This window comes from Ananas comosus, linkage group 1 (genome assembly GCF_001540865.1).
Source record: "Ananas comosus cultivar F153 linkage group 1, ASM154086v1, whole genome shotgun sequence".
Lineage (NCBI taxonomy): Eukaryota > Viridiplantae > Streptophyta > Magnoliopsida > Poales > Bromeliaceae > Ananas > Ananas comosus.
Genome location: NC_033621.1, coordinates 16,359,951 through 16,379,225, shown reverse-complemented (window position 1 = coordinate 16,379,225; position 19,275 = coordinate 16,359,951). Strand labels below are relative to the sequence as shown.

Genomic DNA, 19,275 nt, shown 5'->3' with positions numbered 1-19,275 from the left:
TCATAGTATGAAATGAATGCCTTGTTGTTTTAGAAAACATTATTTTTACAATGAATAATCCACTGGGGCTAAACATACAGCTTTGATAATCAAATATTTTCTCATTATGCTTTTACCCAAGAATTTAAAAATCTATCCGAACGGATAGAATCTACCATACCGTATCGTACCAACAACATATCGAAATGATATACCCCGTGCCAACGGCACAGCTCAAAACCCTCTATTCTTTAAATTAGTAAGTAATTTCCTCGATAAAATTTAAAAATTTTAATAAAAATACATAATAAATAATTAAAATATTTTATTGTTAAAGAAAATAAATATTTCATACTATTATGTGCCGGCACTCATGAATTTTTTATAACCAGTACCCACCGGCACGGCTCAACACATACCGTATCAGCAAGTTTTCGACACGACCCCGTGTCACAACAGTTAAATCGTTGCTTTCACTACCACCACCACCACAACCACCATCACCACCACCACAACAACAACAACAACAACAACAACAACAACAACAACAAATACAACAACAACAACAAACTAAAAATTAAAGGAAAAAAAAAAAAACCAGCAAGAACATTTTCTGCAGCCCACTAGGGGTGGAAACGAGCCGAGCTCGAGCGAGCTTATGTCAGCTCAAATTCGGCTTGAAATTAATTTCGAGCCTAAATCTAGGCTCAAGCTCGGCTTGAAATTAATTCGAGCGAGCTCGAGCGAGCCTAATTTCGAGTCGAGCCGAGCTCGAGCTCTAAACGAGCCGATTGAAATTCTCAACATTATATAATNATCGAACCCGCTTATGGGCGTACCCGATTCGATTTAACCGAATGCCAACATCTCCCACTCGCACATGACGGGATCGATGCCATCGTAACCACTTCCTCAACATCACACCACTATTAATTCTATTCATACAGGAAAATAAACAGTGCGACCGCCGAGTCAACCTGCATTTTGGGAGCTCTATACTAGAAACCGCATCCGGCCAGTATAGTGACATCAACCCTCAAAAAGGAAAAAATATTAGACTCGTGATGCCCTAGACCATTGAATTACATCAGGTTCAGCATTTCTAATCCCTCAAAGAGCCATGCTAACCGCAATTATGCACATTATGACACTATACTCATGATTGTTTCGCTATACTGAAGCGATACAACCTGTCGACAATGAGTCAAAGTGTCTGAATGTAATTCAACTAGTCTTCCTTGAGCCCTTATGCCATTGAGTTGAGAACTGATTGCTTTCCCAGCAATGCCCCGTAAAGCCGCATCACTCATAGTCGTAGGAAACATGCCAAAGTAGCAACATCAATTCTTTTACTTAATGATATAGTCAGAAGTCATTAAGGGCATCTAATAAATATAGGACATCGTCTCAAAATAATGCCCGTAAGAACTCACACGATGAGGAAGCAGGGATCCATTCACAAATCTTCTTTATTTAGTCGCCCAGCACATGTAGTATGAAATACATGCTATGACAGAGAATCTCAATAAGCGTATGTCTTTCTCAATGTCATACGGATCTTAGCTCAGTCACTCCCGGAGTGTCTAGCCTGAGTTCTCCATTTGCTCACTATCTCAAGCGTCAAACGGTGATCTCACATCCGGCTCTTAATATACAGGCCATACGAATCGTGGGACTATTCGTATACGGTCTCATTAATGACCTCATCTTGGTGCCAACCAAGGCGGCTTCCATTAATGCCTCAATTTTTGCTCGCTTTCTACAGCGCCGGAAAAAATGATTACCCGTGTGAGAGGGCCAATCAGCCTGTGACATACTATCAATCCGTTTAATAACAATGCACGTGTACTAATTTTACCAAATATCTTTGCCAAATAATAATTTGTAATTAAATAACCAAGAAATTACAAAAAAAAAATTGACTGTCTACACAATCAAATCCTACGGAGTCCAAGAGCCTTAACATGAGCCAAAAAAGATTTTCTAACAATAGGCTTAGTCAGAGGATCTGCCACCATGCGACTCGTAGAGATGTATTCCAGGATTATTTCCTTCTGCGCCACTGCCTCACGAATAAAGTGATACTTTAAGTTGATGTGCTTTGTCTTGCCACGATATTTCGGGTCCTTCGTGTATACAATCGCTGCCATACTGTCACAATAGATCGTCACAGAAACGAAAGTACAAGCGACAATCCCAATATCTCGAAGGAACCTTCTCAACCAGATAGCCTCCTGGGCTGCTACAGAACACGCCACGAACTCCGCCTCCATGGTGGAAAGAGCTATGCAGGTCTGTTTCTTACTACTCCAAGTTATGGCGCCATTGCCAAGTAAGAATGCATATCCTGAGGTCGACTTACGCTCATCTAGGTCACCAGCCCAATCCGCATTGCTATAACCGATGAGACGTAAATCCGTACCTTGATAGCACAGCACATAATCTATCGTACCTCTGAGGTAACGAAGTATTCTTTTAACAACGTAAAATGGCTAACCAGGCCCACGGTATAGCATATATCAGGCCGAGTACACATCATAGCATACATCAGGCTTCCGACCGCATTAGCATATGGGATCCGACTCATCTTATCCTTCTCTTCAGAAGTTTTAGGGCACTGTATAAGGTTCAAACTCTCACCTTTAGCAATAGGAGTGTCAATGGGTTTGCAATTGTGGATCTGAAATCGTTCTAAAACTTTTCTTAGGTAAGTCTTTTGAGACAGACCTAAAAGTTTCTTAGAACGATCTCGTAGGATCTTAACTCCGAGCACATAATTCGCTTCACCCATGTCCTTCATTTCAAAAATAGAGGACAACCACNATATATATATATATTCAAGCTTTTCGAGCTTTTCGAGCCTAATTCGAACAAGCCGAGTAATACTCAAGCTCGGCTTGAAATGAATTTCGAGCCTTTTATTTTGTGCAAGCTCGGCTCATTTAATTTCGAGTCGAGCTCGAGCGAGCCAAATATCGAGCCGAACACGAGTCGAACGCGAGCCGGCTCGCTCGTTTGCCAGCCCTACAGCCCACTGAATATGCAGAGAACAAAGAATAGTTACGAAGAAAGCCTTCAAAAACATGAACATCTGTTGGTTAGTTGGTGGATTGAAGAAGAACATTGTGTAAATTAAATTAACAAATTTGACTTTGAAAAGCACAGAATAATCTTAACCTGATGAACACAATTTATCTAGTTTAAATTCTCATGGGAGACATAGCCAACAACAATCTTATTTATAAAAGCTTAGAAGTTAAATTTGCAAAAAGAAAATACAAAACCCTAAAGAGAAGACTGGAAAAAATGAAAGAAACAAAATTACAAAAAGTAGGCATCTCAGGCTCTTGGAAATCGTGGTCGTCCTTTCTTTCGAAGGAACTCTGGTATCTCCACATTAATACCTTCAGCAAAAGAAGACGAAGGCCGTCTATTGATGCCATAGTTATCGCCACCCACTTGTGCTCCCTTCATATGTTTTCAATATAAGAGAGCTACATAAGATCAAAGCAAAATACAACATGCAGGAATATGTAAAACGAAAATCGGCAGTAAGGCAGACCTGCAAAGACCGGCCTTCGTTCTCCTCCTGGCGCTTAAATCCAGTGGCAATCAAAGTTATGCTCAACTGTAAAAGAGAACCATAAAATATGTACCGTTTTAGTTCGTAGGAAACAAAAGTAAGATTCCATTTCCGTGATCCAGAAGCAGAAAAAAGCTTTTACTTATATCTTCACTTAGAAGTCTTGGAAAGATTTTTAGCTGCAACGCTCTTTTGGCTTTCCAAATAGCACTTTTCCACTTTTGTGGAGGCACACAGCTAGGCCTTAAAGGCCCTTAATTATCAACATTATAGGACTAACTTGATGCAAGTCCTTGCTACTTTGTGCTTTCTAGTTTCTTTGATGAAAAAACAAAATGCCGAATCTAATGCTGTACAATTTATACAATCATTTACTGCATTACTCAGTGACAACAACACAACCTCTGAAACTTTCCCAACTTACTTGACCACTAAGCGACTGGTCAATAACGGCTCCAAATATCAAATTTGCACCTGGATCGACAAGGTCATAAATCACTTCTGCTGCTGCATTTACCTGAATTTACAAGTCAAGATAAAATAAACAAAAATACCCACCTATTTTCCTGATTGGAAAAGAAGAATGTCTGAAAATTTGCTAGAGCTTAATATCCAACCAAAAGGCTGTAAACATACAGAGCTTCCAAAACAAGCTGGCTTTATATATTTTAAATAGTTAAATAAGAAAATAAATTAGTTCTAAAGCAGCAAAAAAAAATATGTAGCCAGTGAATCTGAAATCCAGTTAGAAACAAAATTTCAGTGCATTTACTCGTGAAGACAAGTATTCGTGTATCCTGAAAACTGCTAGACAAGCAAACAGGTGATTGATGGACTAAAGCAGAAACTTGCAAATTTAATATGACAATTTTCACATTAGGGTCACATAATGTTTCTGTTATAGTTATCAACCACAAAGAGCATACAGACAATATGGAAGTAAAAAATAACTTGACATAGTTGAGAGTTGCATCTGATTTAAAAAACTAGAGAAAATAGTTGGTTTATTGATTGGCAGTTGTTAGATATATGAGTGAAAAAGTAGTAAGATAAACCACAAACCTCATACAAGGTCAGATCACTTCCGCCAGTAATATTCCATACAATACCTGTAGCCCGTTCAATACCAATATCAAGTAGTGGTGATTGAATGGCATTTAATGCAGCATCTCTTGCTCTTGTCTTGCCTATAAACATGCCAAAAGGTACATGAGAAACATTCAAGTAAATCATGATAGTAAAGTGAAACTTTATTGTGGTTCAGCGAACAAATATTCAGATCACTACGTATATATGTTGCACGTATATGGGTATGGAGCACAAATATGACATGATAAGCAAACATCGATTAAACAATCACACAACATTTAGCAATAAACTCAAGTATATACAAATAGTTAACCTTCATCACCAAGAAACAGAATTAAGCAGTCCAACATTAACCTTGCGCTTTATCAACCAAAAATCCAAAATCCGTGTCATCCAAATACATAAGAGAGATAAATTATATAACAACTTTTTGGATCCAGGCCATTTAAGATGGATGTGTCGTCCAAAGAGATAAATTATACAACAAGTTTTTGGATTGAGGCCATGTATCCTAGCAATTATACCTGGAGAAATACCACCCATAAATCACAAACATCCATCACCTATCCCTCAAGTATCCAATTATTTTTCTAATTTTTGAAATATTAAAATAATTCTATGGAGTATCCTACACGTATCTGAAGTGCATCAAATGAGTATCAGCATATGGAACTTATTACTTTCACACACGGCAACTAAATGAACTATATGTGCATCATAACCATATATACTATCTACGTTAAAGTCTAGCACTTATGAAGCATGCTTGCTCAACTATAAATATTTCCCCACGCCCACAATCATAGTATGTATAAATGTATGTATAATATTCACTTCCTACATATTCTTGATGTTATTCTTTGTGCATACTATTTGTCTGAGATGCTGTCTTCAAATCTTACTTTCTCTGCATTCATTCTCAAAAAAATTTAATGTTCTTACATAAAACCTAGGGACTACGAAAATATATCCCTGCAAAATCTAAATATTGCACATTTACCCATCCAAACTTTAAAATATCATATTAAGTAAGAAAATTGTGAACAACTGTTCAGAGATACTCAAGTTTCACAAACCTCAGCAGTCAGCAATAAATGGATACTCACTAAACATGAGGAGGAACCAAAGAAGTAAAGGGCATGCACGTAATTAATGCATTTATTGGATTAAATTCAATGCAATAAAGCTAACAATCCTAACAGTTTTTCTTTAGCAGACACGTACAAGAAAGACATTCATTAATAACAAAAAAGATTAAAAAGTGAACCTCTTTAAAGGAGCAAAGAGCTATCCCCTTCTCATGCCACTGGACTTAAAACTAAACTGATAATATCCACGCAAGCCAAGTGGCAGATAATTTAGCCATAGACTCAAAGAGTCTCATGATACATAAAAGAGAGAGTTCAAGATTTTCTGACGCAAAACCGCAAAACCTAGAAGTAGCAATGGAACAAATAGCTTGCTCACTCATTCTCCATGAAAATTGAAAAAAAAAAAAAAAAGGAACCTCTAAATTGTCAGTAAGCAGGCAAGTAAAACAAGCACAAAATATAATCTGGTTTGCAGAAAGTACATACTCGTAAGTTGTGCTTACAGAATTCAAAACAAGCATGAGTAGAAGTCTGATCCGTATTCAGATGAGTGGGAATAAATTATGTGTAAAACATGATCTCCCTAAGTTACTTACCAGTTGCAGTTCCTATGCCCATTAGGGATGAACCTGCATCTGCCATAATTGCTCGAACGTCAGCAAAATCAACATTAACCAAACCTGGAACCTGCAATCGGCAAGGTACCACAATTCAACACCAGCATGGCTTCATTACAGTATACTGCAAAATTGGAGCAGTATATCATGTACTGCAGAGGCCGTAAGAATCCCAAGAAAGGAGCATGAACGGATAGCTGTCAAACTTTTGACAGCGTCAAGTGGCATGATAAAAGTAGGACGATAAAAGAGCTCAAGCCTCAAGGCCATGAAGGAAACATCTATTCAAAGGATGAGGAAGAGCACGAAAGAAAACAAAAGAAGTCCTTCACTCTAAATGTTGCGAAGAAAGGTGTCCCCAGATAACCGACCTGGGTTGTAACTTAAAAGTAAACTCCTAGGCATTACGGGCACTGACACGGGACACGATATGAGTCGAACATGGTGACTCGGTTGCTTCCAAAAATTAGGACACAGACACGACATGGACATGGCCAATAAAATATAATATTATTAATATAACAATACATATTTATTATATATTATTAAAATATATATAATATTAATTTGAATTATGCTACTATACTATCAATAGTACCAAGTCCTTGGTACTATTAAGTTTTTGGCCATTGGATGAAAGGATGTGCGGTTAGGATGATAGTGGTCCCCGATTAAATTGATAGTGGTCCCCTAGGGTTGAGTGGGTGGTTGGTTTAATAGTATAATCTAACGGGTGGAAATGATCAAAGGGTAGATCTAACGGTAGCAAACTCAATAGTACCAAAGGCTTGGTACTATCAATAGTATAGTAGCCGGACTCTATTAATTTTGCAAATATATTGCTATATTTCTCATACGAATGAAAGTTAACTTGCTGATAATTCATACATTTTAAGAAAAGAAATTCTCCACCATACATAATTTATTTATATCGTCTAAAAAGAGTATACATGCATTCATCAAAATTCAAAATATTCATCATCTTACATTATATATGCTAAAAGTAAAACAGAGAAAAATTAAAAAAGAAATCTTACTTTTTAAGGGGATGCACCATGGATGCACACATGAGGTGTCCAGGTTGGACACGAGTCCGACGCGGACAAGCGAGATCCATAATACACAGGTAAACTTGCTCCGCTTAGGGCTGCTAGTGCCCGGCTTGGTCTATTGATGTTGTTTAGGTCATAAGCAAAGAAATGGTGAATCTAATATGCAATTTGTATCCACTCACGCGTCTAAAGTATTGGATGTTATACCTAAAAAGAATAGCTAATAGCCTTTTTCTACCACTCAATGTGTTACAGCTAAGCTATATGTTTTCACCAGTATAGAAGGGGATGCTGATGACACTAAAGTTACAAACGGATAATATCTTTTTAGTCTAGAGTCTGGACATAGAAGATGATAGTGGCCTCCATTAATTCTGAATTCTCAGAATATCAAAGAAAGTAGACTAATGCTTTTGACTCTTTTGGCACATATTCTTCCTACTGATATTTCCTCAAAGCGGTCACCAATAGGAAGAATATATAAAGACTATTATTAGGTAAAGATGCCAATGGTGCCACAAATTGCAATTCATACTTCACAGACACCTAAAAATAACTCTGTTTAAGGCCAAATTCTAGGAAACTAGGATATGAGGTCCAGAAGAATCAACGTATAATTCCCTCCAATTGAGACATTTAAAAAAATGAAAGGATCATCACAATAAGGTGTTTGAACGATCCTTAAGAACTGTTTTGAATACCTTGGATGTGACGCACCGCTTCCAAGGGGGTCACCCATCCCAAAGCTACTCTAGCTCTAATACGCTCAACTCTCTTAACCTCTTGGGCCTAAACTGTCACGTCCCGGATCCAACTACTCGGATCCGAACAACAACAACCGGCCACGAATCCGAAGGAAGAACCTCCGAAAACGGAAGACCTTAAGTAGATCCAAAGCTACTTTCTCGATTAAGGACTAAATAAAATAATTTATTAATTAAAATGAAGGTGAGCAATAACTACTAAAAGTTCACTTGTAGTGAGTAAGAATAAATACATCGTTCTATTCAATCTAGCTCAATCAAAATAAACTAAGTGCCCATAAAATGAAGTCTATCTAACAGGTTCTCGCCCATCGATTATCTCACACGCCTCGACTATTGATACCTGAAACGGTAGACAACCAAAAGCGCAACGCTTAACAAGAAACCTACTTTTCAGAATACACAAAAACTTTAAATTAAAAATGCAACCGTTATAAGACGAAGCCCTCCACTTCGTTGCTCTAACCATGAGAGCTACAATTGCGCGCCATTGTTCCTCAGGAACCGCATACAAAATAAATTCCTCTCCTCCGAGGTATCCGACCGCAACGGTCAAAAACAACAATAGCTCATTTTACTAGTAAATAATAATAACGTACAAGAGTAAATAAGCCACAGCAGCAAACAAATAATAATAAAACCCACTTGGGTGTATCAGCAACTAGTAAACAAAACTAATAATAATTGTGCCCCGAACCCACTCAAATCCCCACATTTTCTACCGTTTATAGAAAGTAGCTATTTACTTACCTCTATTAACCCTAAAAAATTCGTCACGTTCTAAGATTGTGGTTTCACAGTAGTCCCCGCACCTAGAACGACGAAAAGACCAAAATAAAATAAATCTTCAAGCGATGAAAAGACCAAAATAAAATAAATTTTCAAGTGAACCATTTTAAGTGTTAAAAAATTTGTGAAAAATATACAGTAAATCTGGTCAATTAGACCATACGATCTCATTCATATTTTCGAGACGAATACAATGATGCTTGAATCATTTCCGCTTTACGGATAAAAAGTTAGGCCTCTTTTACAAACCAGTCCTTGAAACCAAAATTGCTATTTATAGATTGGTCCTTGACTGCTCAATTAAGTCTTTAGTAGCTTTCAAAATTCGCTGCAGCCGGTCTAACACCAGCAACATGCATTAGAGGCTTTCGGGTCTAATTTCACATACAAATAGGACTAAATCACGCTAAATAATAATTAATTGCATCTAAAACATCACTACAATAGATTTAAACTCAAACATAGATCACATTATGTTAAAATTGTGTGGTCCACCACGGACTTGGTCTATCCAGATCCAAAACACTTCATCTTCTTCCTTTCTTCCCATATATCCTAATCAAGCTCCTCCCAAATCGACTTTTTCTTGGGCAAGCACGGCCACCGCCATCATGGGCTCGCTTAGCACTGGCGGCAGGCGGCACTCCGGCGACAACCGGCGGTCACTCTGGCAACGTGATGGCCACGAATGCGACAATGGCTATAAAACAGGAGAAGGAAATATGAAGAAAGAAAAGGAGAAAAAGGAGAGAAAAGGATGAAGAAAACTCACTTCTCTCTCTTGTTCTCGCGTCACAATCACCAATTCGCTCTCAATCACCGCCAACTTCTCACGTGCGCGTGGAGAAGCCGACCACCCAAGTAAGCCGTACACCTTCTCTAATCACCTATTTATAAGTAATTAATTAGGGCTAAATCTAATACTACTATAACTAGTATTAGGATATAATTTAACCCAAAATCAAATCCAATCAAATCGTCTCAATCCGATGGCCTAAACAAATCAAAACTTATACTACCGGGTTCATCTTGATACCACAATCACGCACGTATATTATATTAAAGTTTCAAATTTGAATTAATTAGGTCCAAGTATTTCATCTCACCCCCCTTAAAAGAAATTTGGACGTCTTAGCCTCGTTGAAGGAGATTCCCATGCCACACTGGGGGGTACTGAGCTTCACAGACGAGTTAACCCCTGCATGGTTCTAATGTGTTGGGGCGAGCCAACGAAGGACCGAACCCTTACAGCCCTGCAGCTTTACGAGGAGGTGAAATACGAGAGAGCTGAAGACCTCGAGGACGATCTAAGCGAGGCCAAACCTGTCAAGTCTCAAGAGATGCTAAAGCAACTAATACCCAAGCGAGGAATGGATCGCTTTGTCAAACACAAAGCCACAGAGCCCGAGAAGCCAAGGAGCGTCCCACAGCTTGTCGGCAAGCGTGTGCATGTCGTCGAGGACACACTCGACGGTTCGGCCTCAACGTCAAAACAGTTCACGTACCAAGCTAGCCGATGTTCGTGTCCTGAGGGGCAAAGCATTGGGGGTTGGTGCGAAAGCAATGGTGGACTGTGGTAGCGATGCTTGAGGCCGCACAAGAGCAAAGGCACAGCAAACTGCAAGAAAAGCTACACGGATCTGAATCGGCTTCCCGCGCGATGAGGGCGTTTGTGCATTAGGTAGGGGTAAGTGTCAAGGGCATAGTGATTTGTTAGCTCGGCCCAAGTCCTGACCCAAATGGGCAGCCAAAGGGGCACCAAACTAGCAGCCACTATGGAAGACAAGGGGTCATGCAACAACTGGAATTAAAGCCTCCAAAACTGCAAGCGAAAACCCAAAAGTCATAGGGCAACCTTTGGGTTCACCTTGTAATTATGAGAATTGTTTTCTAAGTGTTATTGGGCTTAGTGGGTGAGTTATTGTGGCTGGTTAGTAGCCAAGTTCAATATACTTTACAGCCTATAAATAGGTAGGTCAGCTAGGGCCATGTGAATAGAGAGAGTAGAGAGAGTGTATCTGTAATTTTTGCCTCTAAGTAATAGAATACTTAGTTTTTGCAAAACCTCTATCCCTCTATCTCGTTTTCTCTTTCTTGCACTTAGTCTTTGAGGGTAGGCACCGCATGGGCTTTGGCAAGCAAAATCACTAAGTCTGTGACATGGTGCTTCGCTATCTTAGCGTCCGTGGTGGACTAATAGAAAGGGCAGCCAAAGCTTGAAAAGATTCCTGTTGTGAGGGATTCCGTGGTAGACTAGCAGAAAGGGCAGCCAAAGCTTGAAAAGATTCCAAACGTTTTCCCAGCCGATTTGTCAGGGCTGCCACCGAATCGAGAGATCGAGTTCACGATTGATTTGGCTCCGTGTGCGGAACCTATCTCTAAAGCCCCGTATCGGATAGCTGCCGCAGAGTTGCAGGAGTTGAAAAACTAGCTACAGAAAAAGACCAACTATATGAGCTACTTGATAAAGGTTTTATTCGACCGAGTGTCTCACCATGCAATGCACACGTCTTGTTCATAAAAAAAAGATGGAGGCCTACGACTGTGTATTGACTACAGAGAGTTGAATCCAATTACGATAAAGAATAAGTATCCTCTACCCCGTATTGATGACCTATTCGATCAGCTACAGGTTTTTCAGATTTTCTCGAAAATCGACTTGCAGTCAAGCTACCATCAGTTAAAGATCAAAGCTGAAGATATTCCCAAGACGGCGTTTCGAACTCGCTACAAACATTAAAAGTTCCTTGTGATGCAGTTCGGGTTGACGAACGCTCCAGTTGCATTTATGGACCTAATGAATCAGATCTTCAAGCCCTATCTGGACTAGTTTGTTCTACTGTTTATTGATAACATCCTTATTTACTCGCGGAGTGCGAAGCAGCACGAACAGCACCTGAGAATTATTCTCCAAGTCCTACGAGTTCGAAAACTTATGTAAGTTAAAGAAATGCGACTTCTAGTTGGAAGAGTTCTTTCTTAGGATATGTGGTGTCCAAGGGTGGTATCTCGGTTGATAGAAAAGAGGTCGAAGCTAGGGAAGCATGGTCGAGGCCCACAAATGCTACCAAGGTTCGCACCTTTCTGGGCTTACCTAGCTATCATAGGCAGTTAGTAGAGGGGTTCTCTTGGATCACGGTTCCTTTGACGTGGTTGATACAAAAAAGAGCAACATTCGTATGAACCGATGAGTACAAGGAGAATTTTCAAGAGCTGAAATGGCGGTTGATCTCGGCGGTTGAGTAGGGTTACTACGTACATAGTCAAAGATTCAACGCGATTTGATGGTCATCGACCAACTGTCTAAGTCCGCACACTTCATACCGATTAAGGTGAATTACCCTCTGGAGAAGCTTGTAGAGTTATATATATCAAAGATGTGGTGAGGCTACATAGTGTCCCGGTGTCCATCATTTCAAATCAGGATTCGCGATTTGTGTCATGATTTTGGCAGAGCTTGCAAGAGGCTTTATGGACTCGCTTGGATATGAGTAGAGCATACCATCCACAAAGTGATGGTCAGTCAAAACGCACGATACAGATCTTGGAGGATATGTTGTGAGCATGCGTAATTGGCTGGAGTGAAACATGCGACCAGCACCTACCATTTATGGAGTTTGCATACAATAATAGTTACCAAGCCAACTTACAGATGCCCCCATTTGGAGCTCTCTATGATAGAAAATGCAGATCGCCTATCCACTGGGATGATGTGGGTGACAGACAGATACTAGGACCTGAGTTGGTCCGATAGGCAGAAGAAAAAGTGTGGGTCGTGCAAGAGCAACTGCGAGCTGCGTAGAATAAACAAAAAAGCTACAGTGATAATCGCCGGCCAATGTTGGAATTCACAGTCATTGATTACGTGTTCCTACAAGTGTCGCCAACCAAAGGAGTAATATAGTTTGGGTTTCGAGGAAAGTTGAGTTCGCGTTACATTGGATCTTTTGAGATATTGGAACGAGTCAATGACGTGGCGTACCGAGTGGCATTACCGTTCTCTTGCGAGGGTGCATAATGTGATCCATGTATCAATGTTGCGAAAGTATATTCAAGATCCAAAACACAACATCAACTATTCTCCGATTCTGCTGCAAGAGGGCTTATCGTACAAGAAGCAATCTATCCAAATCTTGAATCAAGGGAACAGGTTCTACAAAAAAAGGCTGTCTAGCTGTTACGGGTGCTATAGAGGCATCATGCGGAGAATGAGGCGACATGAAAACTCAAAGAGGAGATACAATGCAAGTATCCTCAGCTCTTCCTAGATTCTGGTGAGTAAATTTCAGGAACAAAATTTCTTTTAAGGGGGGTGAGATGTAATACCTGTACCCAATTAATTTAAATTTGAAATTATAATATGCAAGCGTGATTAGGGTATTGAGATGAACACAATAATATAAGTTTCGATTAATTTGTGCCACCGAATTAAGCTGATTTATTAGATTTAATTTGGATTAATTAAACTCTAATTTTAATTAGACTAAGATTAGGATTACCCTAATCTTTTACCTATAAATATGTGTTTGGGGATGTTGTACGGCTGGGGGTTGTGGCCGGCTTCTCTGCGTGCACGTGAAAGATCAACGGCAATTGGGAATGAATCCGGCGATTGCAAGACGAGAACGGCACACATGAGTTTTCATTAAATTTCTCTCCTTTATCTCACCTTCTTTATATTTTCTTTTTCCTATCTCTCATGGTTGTCGTATATAGTAGACCCACGTCCGCTGCCGCCGCTGCCATGGCCATTATTCCCATAAAGGCCGTCAACCAACTTTCTTGCGTTGGGCCGATTTCATTTGGGCGGCGAGCATGATAATGCGAAGTAGATTTGAGAGGACATTTCATCGGAGAAGATGAGAAGAGAAAGAAGAGGATAACCCTGCTTAGATCTGGCTAGACCTCATCCGCGGTGGATCATAATAAAATTTTGCATAAATTAGTATACCTTGGGGTTTAATCTATCGTAATAATTTCTTAGATGCAATTATTTGTTATCTAGCATACTTTAGTCCTATTTTATATGTTAAAATAGACCGGAATAGCCTCTAGTGCATGCTACTGGTGTTGGACCGAGTGCAGCGAATTCTAGAAGCTATTAATGGCTTAATTGAGCAGTCAGGGACCAATCTATAAATAACATTTTTTATTTCAGGGACTAATTCATAAAGGGGGCATAACGTTTCATCCGTAAGCCGAAATTGAGTGATTCAAGCATCATTGAACTCGTCTCAAAAATACAAATGGGATCGTATGGTATAATTGACTAGATTTACTATATATTTTTTGTAAAATTTTTAATATTTAAAGAGGTATGCTTGAAAATTTATTTTATTTGGTCTTTTTGTAGCTAGGTGCTGGGACTGTTGTGAAACCACAATATTAGAACGTGACAAATTTTTGAGCGCTAATAGAGGCAAGTAAATATTTCTGTAAATGGTAGAAAATGTGTAGATCCGAGTGGGTCCGGGATACAATTATTACCTGTTTTGTTTGCTAGTTGCTAGTACACCCGAATGGGTTTTTAATTATTTGTTGGTTATTCTGTTTTATTTACTCTTACACGTTATTATTAAAATGTATATTATTATTTACGACTGATGCAATCAGATACCTAGGAGGAGAGGAAGTTGTTCTGTACGCGATTCTCGAGGAAGGACGGTGCATAATGTAGCTCTCGTGGTTAGAGCAATAAAGTGGAGGCACTCCGACTTATAACTGCTGCGGTTTCAATTTAAAATTATTATTTATTCTTGAAAGTAAATTTCTTGTTAAGCGTTGTACTTACTTTTGGTTGTCTACCGCTTCAGGTACCAATAGTCGGGGCGTGCGAGATTATTAACCGGCGAGAACTCATTAGATAGACTTAATTTTATGGACACAGAATATTTTGATTTGAGCAAGATTGAATAGAATGATTTATTTATTCTTGTTCACTACAAGTGGACTTTTAACAGTTATTGCTCACCTTCGTTTTAATTAATGAATTGTTTTATTTAGTCCTTAATCAAGAAAGTGGCTTTGGATCTACTTAAGTTCTTCCGTTTTCAAAGGTTCCTCCAGATTCGTGGTCGGTTGTTGCGGTTCGGATCCGAATAGTCGGATCCGAGGCGTGACACCCCTAGGATTTGGAAGTCCTATATATAAAATATAATAGGCTAAATCTCTTAACCTGGTTATAGCATTTTGAGCAATGATAAGCTCAAGAGGTTAAGAAGATTAAGCGTGTTAGACCTATAGTTCTAGGATAGGTGATGTCACGCCCCGAGACCGCTACCAATTTGGTCCGGTTCGGGCGCGTCGAACAGACGCCGAACGGACAGCACCTCCCCTGTCCGCCCAAGGCTCAGCACAGGATCATGTACAAAGAATTTGCCCAGAAATAATTCAATACATACATGATCCAACAAGGAGAGAAGCACAAAGAGTGCAATACAATAAGAGCAAGTAACACAAGTATACATACAAGTGCATAAAGAGAGATACATCTATAATAGTTATCCTATAATGCATAAGAGTAATTCATGAAACATGATCAACAATTTAACTTGGACATAGAAAGAAGCTCAGTTGCTTCGGGATGACACCTCCCACCTATTATCGCGTTCCGATTGCTTGTCGTCACTTGCAATCGGCCTCCCGCGGCACCCGCCGCCCGGTTTGGCTCGAACTCGGACTCGGCCACCAAACGGCCACCAATTCGCAATCCGGAAATTATAGGTCTACAGCTTGATGCCGCGATGCCATAAATCCATTTTCATAATTTTTGGACGTCGCCTCGGCCCTCCAGGCGGAAACGAAGCTAAAAATGCCGTTTCTTCAATATCTTCGCATAGGCTCGACGAATCGCCGAACCAACTTCGCCAGCGCGTTAGAATACCTAGCAATTAGGTTTATATAGGTTCAATTTAGATCAAACCCTCACATATTGCAAAACCCCCATTTCTAAGCCCTAGCATGTATATAAACTCCAAATAACCCACAATCTCATGGAGAAACATGCATTTAGTAGTTTAGGGATCATTAGAATACTAAGCATAAGGGATTTAACCAAATCCTAAACACTTACCGAAATTGTGAATGCCGAGTCGAAAGCACGCCACTCAACCGAGCGCACGAAGACTCGAACCGTTGCTTCCAACGCGTTCGCAAGCTCGCTCTCCGCCAACGCCGCGAATTTAGGCGAGGAATATAGAGAGATGAGAGAGATATTTAGAGAGAGAAAGGGAGGGTTTCTCTCACTACCACCATGAACGTGTGGTGTTGTGGAGTGTTCGGCTGTGGGAGAAAAAGAAGACTAGTAGCTTCTACTTATAGTCAACCACCCCAATAGTAGCATACACTTTCAGTTTAGCAGCTACAAACTGACGTTTTTCGCCGGAGCCTTTCTAAATGTCCGTTTGCACTCAAATTTGACAGTCAGGCTCGGTTTTACTTAACAAGTACAAAGAAATTTTAATCTTTCAATTTCGACCCTGTTTGGTCACCGAAAGCTCTACCGAACTGTAATCTCTAGCAGATAGCAATTCGATTTTATTCTCCACCTTCCAGGTGTCAGAATGGGATGAAACTTTAAATCTAGCCTCATAAAAATAATTCTGAAATATCCTCCAGTTTTCATAATTTTCTGACACTGCATTTTCTGCTAATTTATCTGCCCCGTCTCTCACAGAAAATTCTAAATCTTCTGTTTTCGCTCCGATTTCAGCACAGGTCATTTCCAACTTATACTTTACTTCTATAAGTCCAATGAAAATAGTATCTCATACTATTTTTATTTATTTTCACTTTTATATTAAGATCCGGTATATTACATTCCACCGCAACTTCATAACTACAGAAGTTTGGCACCTTACATCCTCCCCTCCTTAAAAAGAGTTTCGTCCTCAAAACTCAAACCCCATCTCAATTCGATTTATCGAGCATCTGAGGGTAACAATGCATTTTTTCACTCCGGAGTGGCCTTTCTCTCATCGGAACTATCCAAAGGCCCACTATGGAGGATGTGAGGCCAGTCTCACTCACGTTTGCTAAGCGCAACACCAAAAGTGCATTACGGCTCCGCAAGTCTCGGTGGCAGCGTAAGTCGACGCTCAACGACTCTTCACGCTCCAACACCACTTGCTATCGAATCCAGGGAGTACACTTCGATTCGATCACCGGCATTGCCTAGAAGCAATATCATTGGTGTATCGACCCATCGCAAGTGCTACCATCACAATTGGATCTTTGCTCTACTACGAGATGGCACACTTCTGCACATCCCTAATCTCGATCCTCAAAAGAGCAGTATCCGCAATCTCGCGTGGCTATCCGGCCTTCCAGTGTCTCTAAGAGACCACTTTATTTTCTCTTTCCATTGCCGCGGCTAATATCAATTCGTTCTTGCAACGAATTCACACGAACACTCTGTTCACGAATCCATGCCAACTCACTAACTGAGTTACCGACCAAACCGATTACCTCGGTTTCCACAGGTAAACCAATGGTCACCAATCCTACGTAGGCTTATCGCCTAAACCCGTCTCAACACTTAGCGTCTCTCGCTCGCCAGCGTAGACCCAATCAGCACTGGGCGAGATTCTCACTTGGGAATTTGCACACACTCCAACCAGGAGCAACTAAGACCCCAAACCACGTCAAGTCCTCGGGTTGGGTCACAATTGCACTCTCAGTGCATCCGCGATCACACGATCTAATACGTGGCATTCCAGGCTCCCGGGTCTAAGCTCGGGCTACCGTCCCGACCAAATCTCTGCCCTATCCCGGGCCGCTGTCACTCTCAGCTGACTACGCCTGTCCACATGGACACAGGCTCCACAGTCCACGGGTGGTCCAGGCACGGATCGTCCTCAAGCAATACCCGCAACCGTCGTCTCACGCGACACGCTCACCCGAGCAACACACGTCACTATCGGCTCCTAAGCACCCAGTGCGAGCCATCAGCCCCACGAGTGATCCCAGGCACGCTTCACACCTAGCAATGCTGCAGTGCTATTGCCTACGCACTCCCCCGGCTGAGTCAACACCGCACTCCACGAGTAACCCTACTCGAGCGCTCTATACGCCGTACTAAGTCCGGCATTAGGCAACCCTGCCTATGCTCACCGGCTACACGAGCACGACTCACCCACCTCATTTCAAGGTACCACTAGATCCATGTGCCTATGCTCAGCCACTAACCAATCGCTCTACCACGAGTTTTGTTCTTAGTTCACCACCAGCAACCCGCCGGCACCGACCAATCACCTATCCATTTAGGTAGGCGACGCACTACCACGATTTATGCACGCTTGGGTAGCTACACTAACCCATGTCCTGGTCCCTACTATACTTATGTATAAGTAGTAGTAAATGATCACAAGGTAAATGCATGCAATTTCTGAAATCTACATCATGCAGAAGCGTATGATTACTTTAATTAAATCATACCTGGCACGATGTCACGCTCCTCGACCCCAGCAGGTCGCTCCGCTTGAGCGGCAAACACTCGACCACTAGAAGCCGACCGGGTCACCTCAAGCTGACGCGGCGCCATCGCATGTCCTGCAGACATGGCAGCAAGTGAAACTCCACCAAATCGCCTCAGGGCCGCCGGGGCGGATGCTGCAGTCGGGGCAGGCGGCGATCCCTCTGGGCATTGACGGCTAATATGCCCCGCCTGACCACACCTGAAGCACCATCCCGCCCTATGCTCATAGTTTCCTGCGCGATGCTCCCCACCACAGATCACACATCGCATAGGTCCCAAGCTCTCGGACTGTCTCTTTGGGTACTTCAGGGGCTTCTTGGAACTTGACTGTCCCCCCGAGCTATTGCCAGGCCGTTTCCTCGCCTTGTCCTTCTCGGACGCCTCTCGTTCTTCTCGCACGTGGGCATCGCCATGCTCCGCCCACAATGCTCGATCAAAAACCTCAGCAAAGGTAGTGAGCTTGAATATTTGCACGGCCTTATAAATCCCCGGCCGAAGTCCTCGCAAGAACCAGTCGGCCCGGTCCCGGTCATCTCGAACAACCTCCGGGACACAATCTATGATGTGGGAGAACTCTTGCTCGTAGTCCGCTACCGAGCGATCCCCCTGCCTCGACTTGCGAAACTTCTCCTGCAGTTTTCGCTTCACCGTGTCGGGAAAATAGTTGGCGAACATTGCCCTCTTAAACTCCTCCCATAACATAGGTGGAAGGTCAGAAGGCCGATCTCGCTTCACCCGTTTCCACCACACCTTCGCCGCTTTCCCAAGGCAATGGGTGGCGAGATACACCTTGTCTTTCTCCGAGGTATAGAGATCCTCAAAAAGTGTCTCCATTG

General features: G+C 41.3%; 1 protein-coding gene across 5 annotated transcripts in view; it reads right to left on the bottom strand.

The window, feature by feature from the left end:
• The window catches only part of LOC109711905 (cell division protein FtsZ homolog 2-1, chloroplastic), a 32,868-nt gene continuing 16,682 nt past the window's right edge, over positions 3,090-19,275 (bottom strand). For all 5 annotated transcript variants that reach the window (XM_020235279.1, XM_020235271.1, XM_020235303.1 and 2 more), the window contains 5 exons: positions 6,339-6,429; positions 4,625-4,749; positions 3,987-4,079; positions 3,542-3,607; positions 3,090-3,447 (listed from right to left, as the gene is read on the bottom strand). In XM_020235279.1, the coding sequence (XP_020090868.1) occupies positions 3,319-3,447; positions 3,542-3,607; positions 3,987-4,079; positions 4,625-4,749; positions 6,339-6,429 (504 nt within the window). In that variant the 3' untranslated portion in view covers positions 3,090-3,318. The remainder of the gene's footprint in view (positions 3,448-3,541; positions 3,608-3,986; positions 4,080-4,624; positions 4,750-6,338; positions 6,430-19,275) is intronic.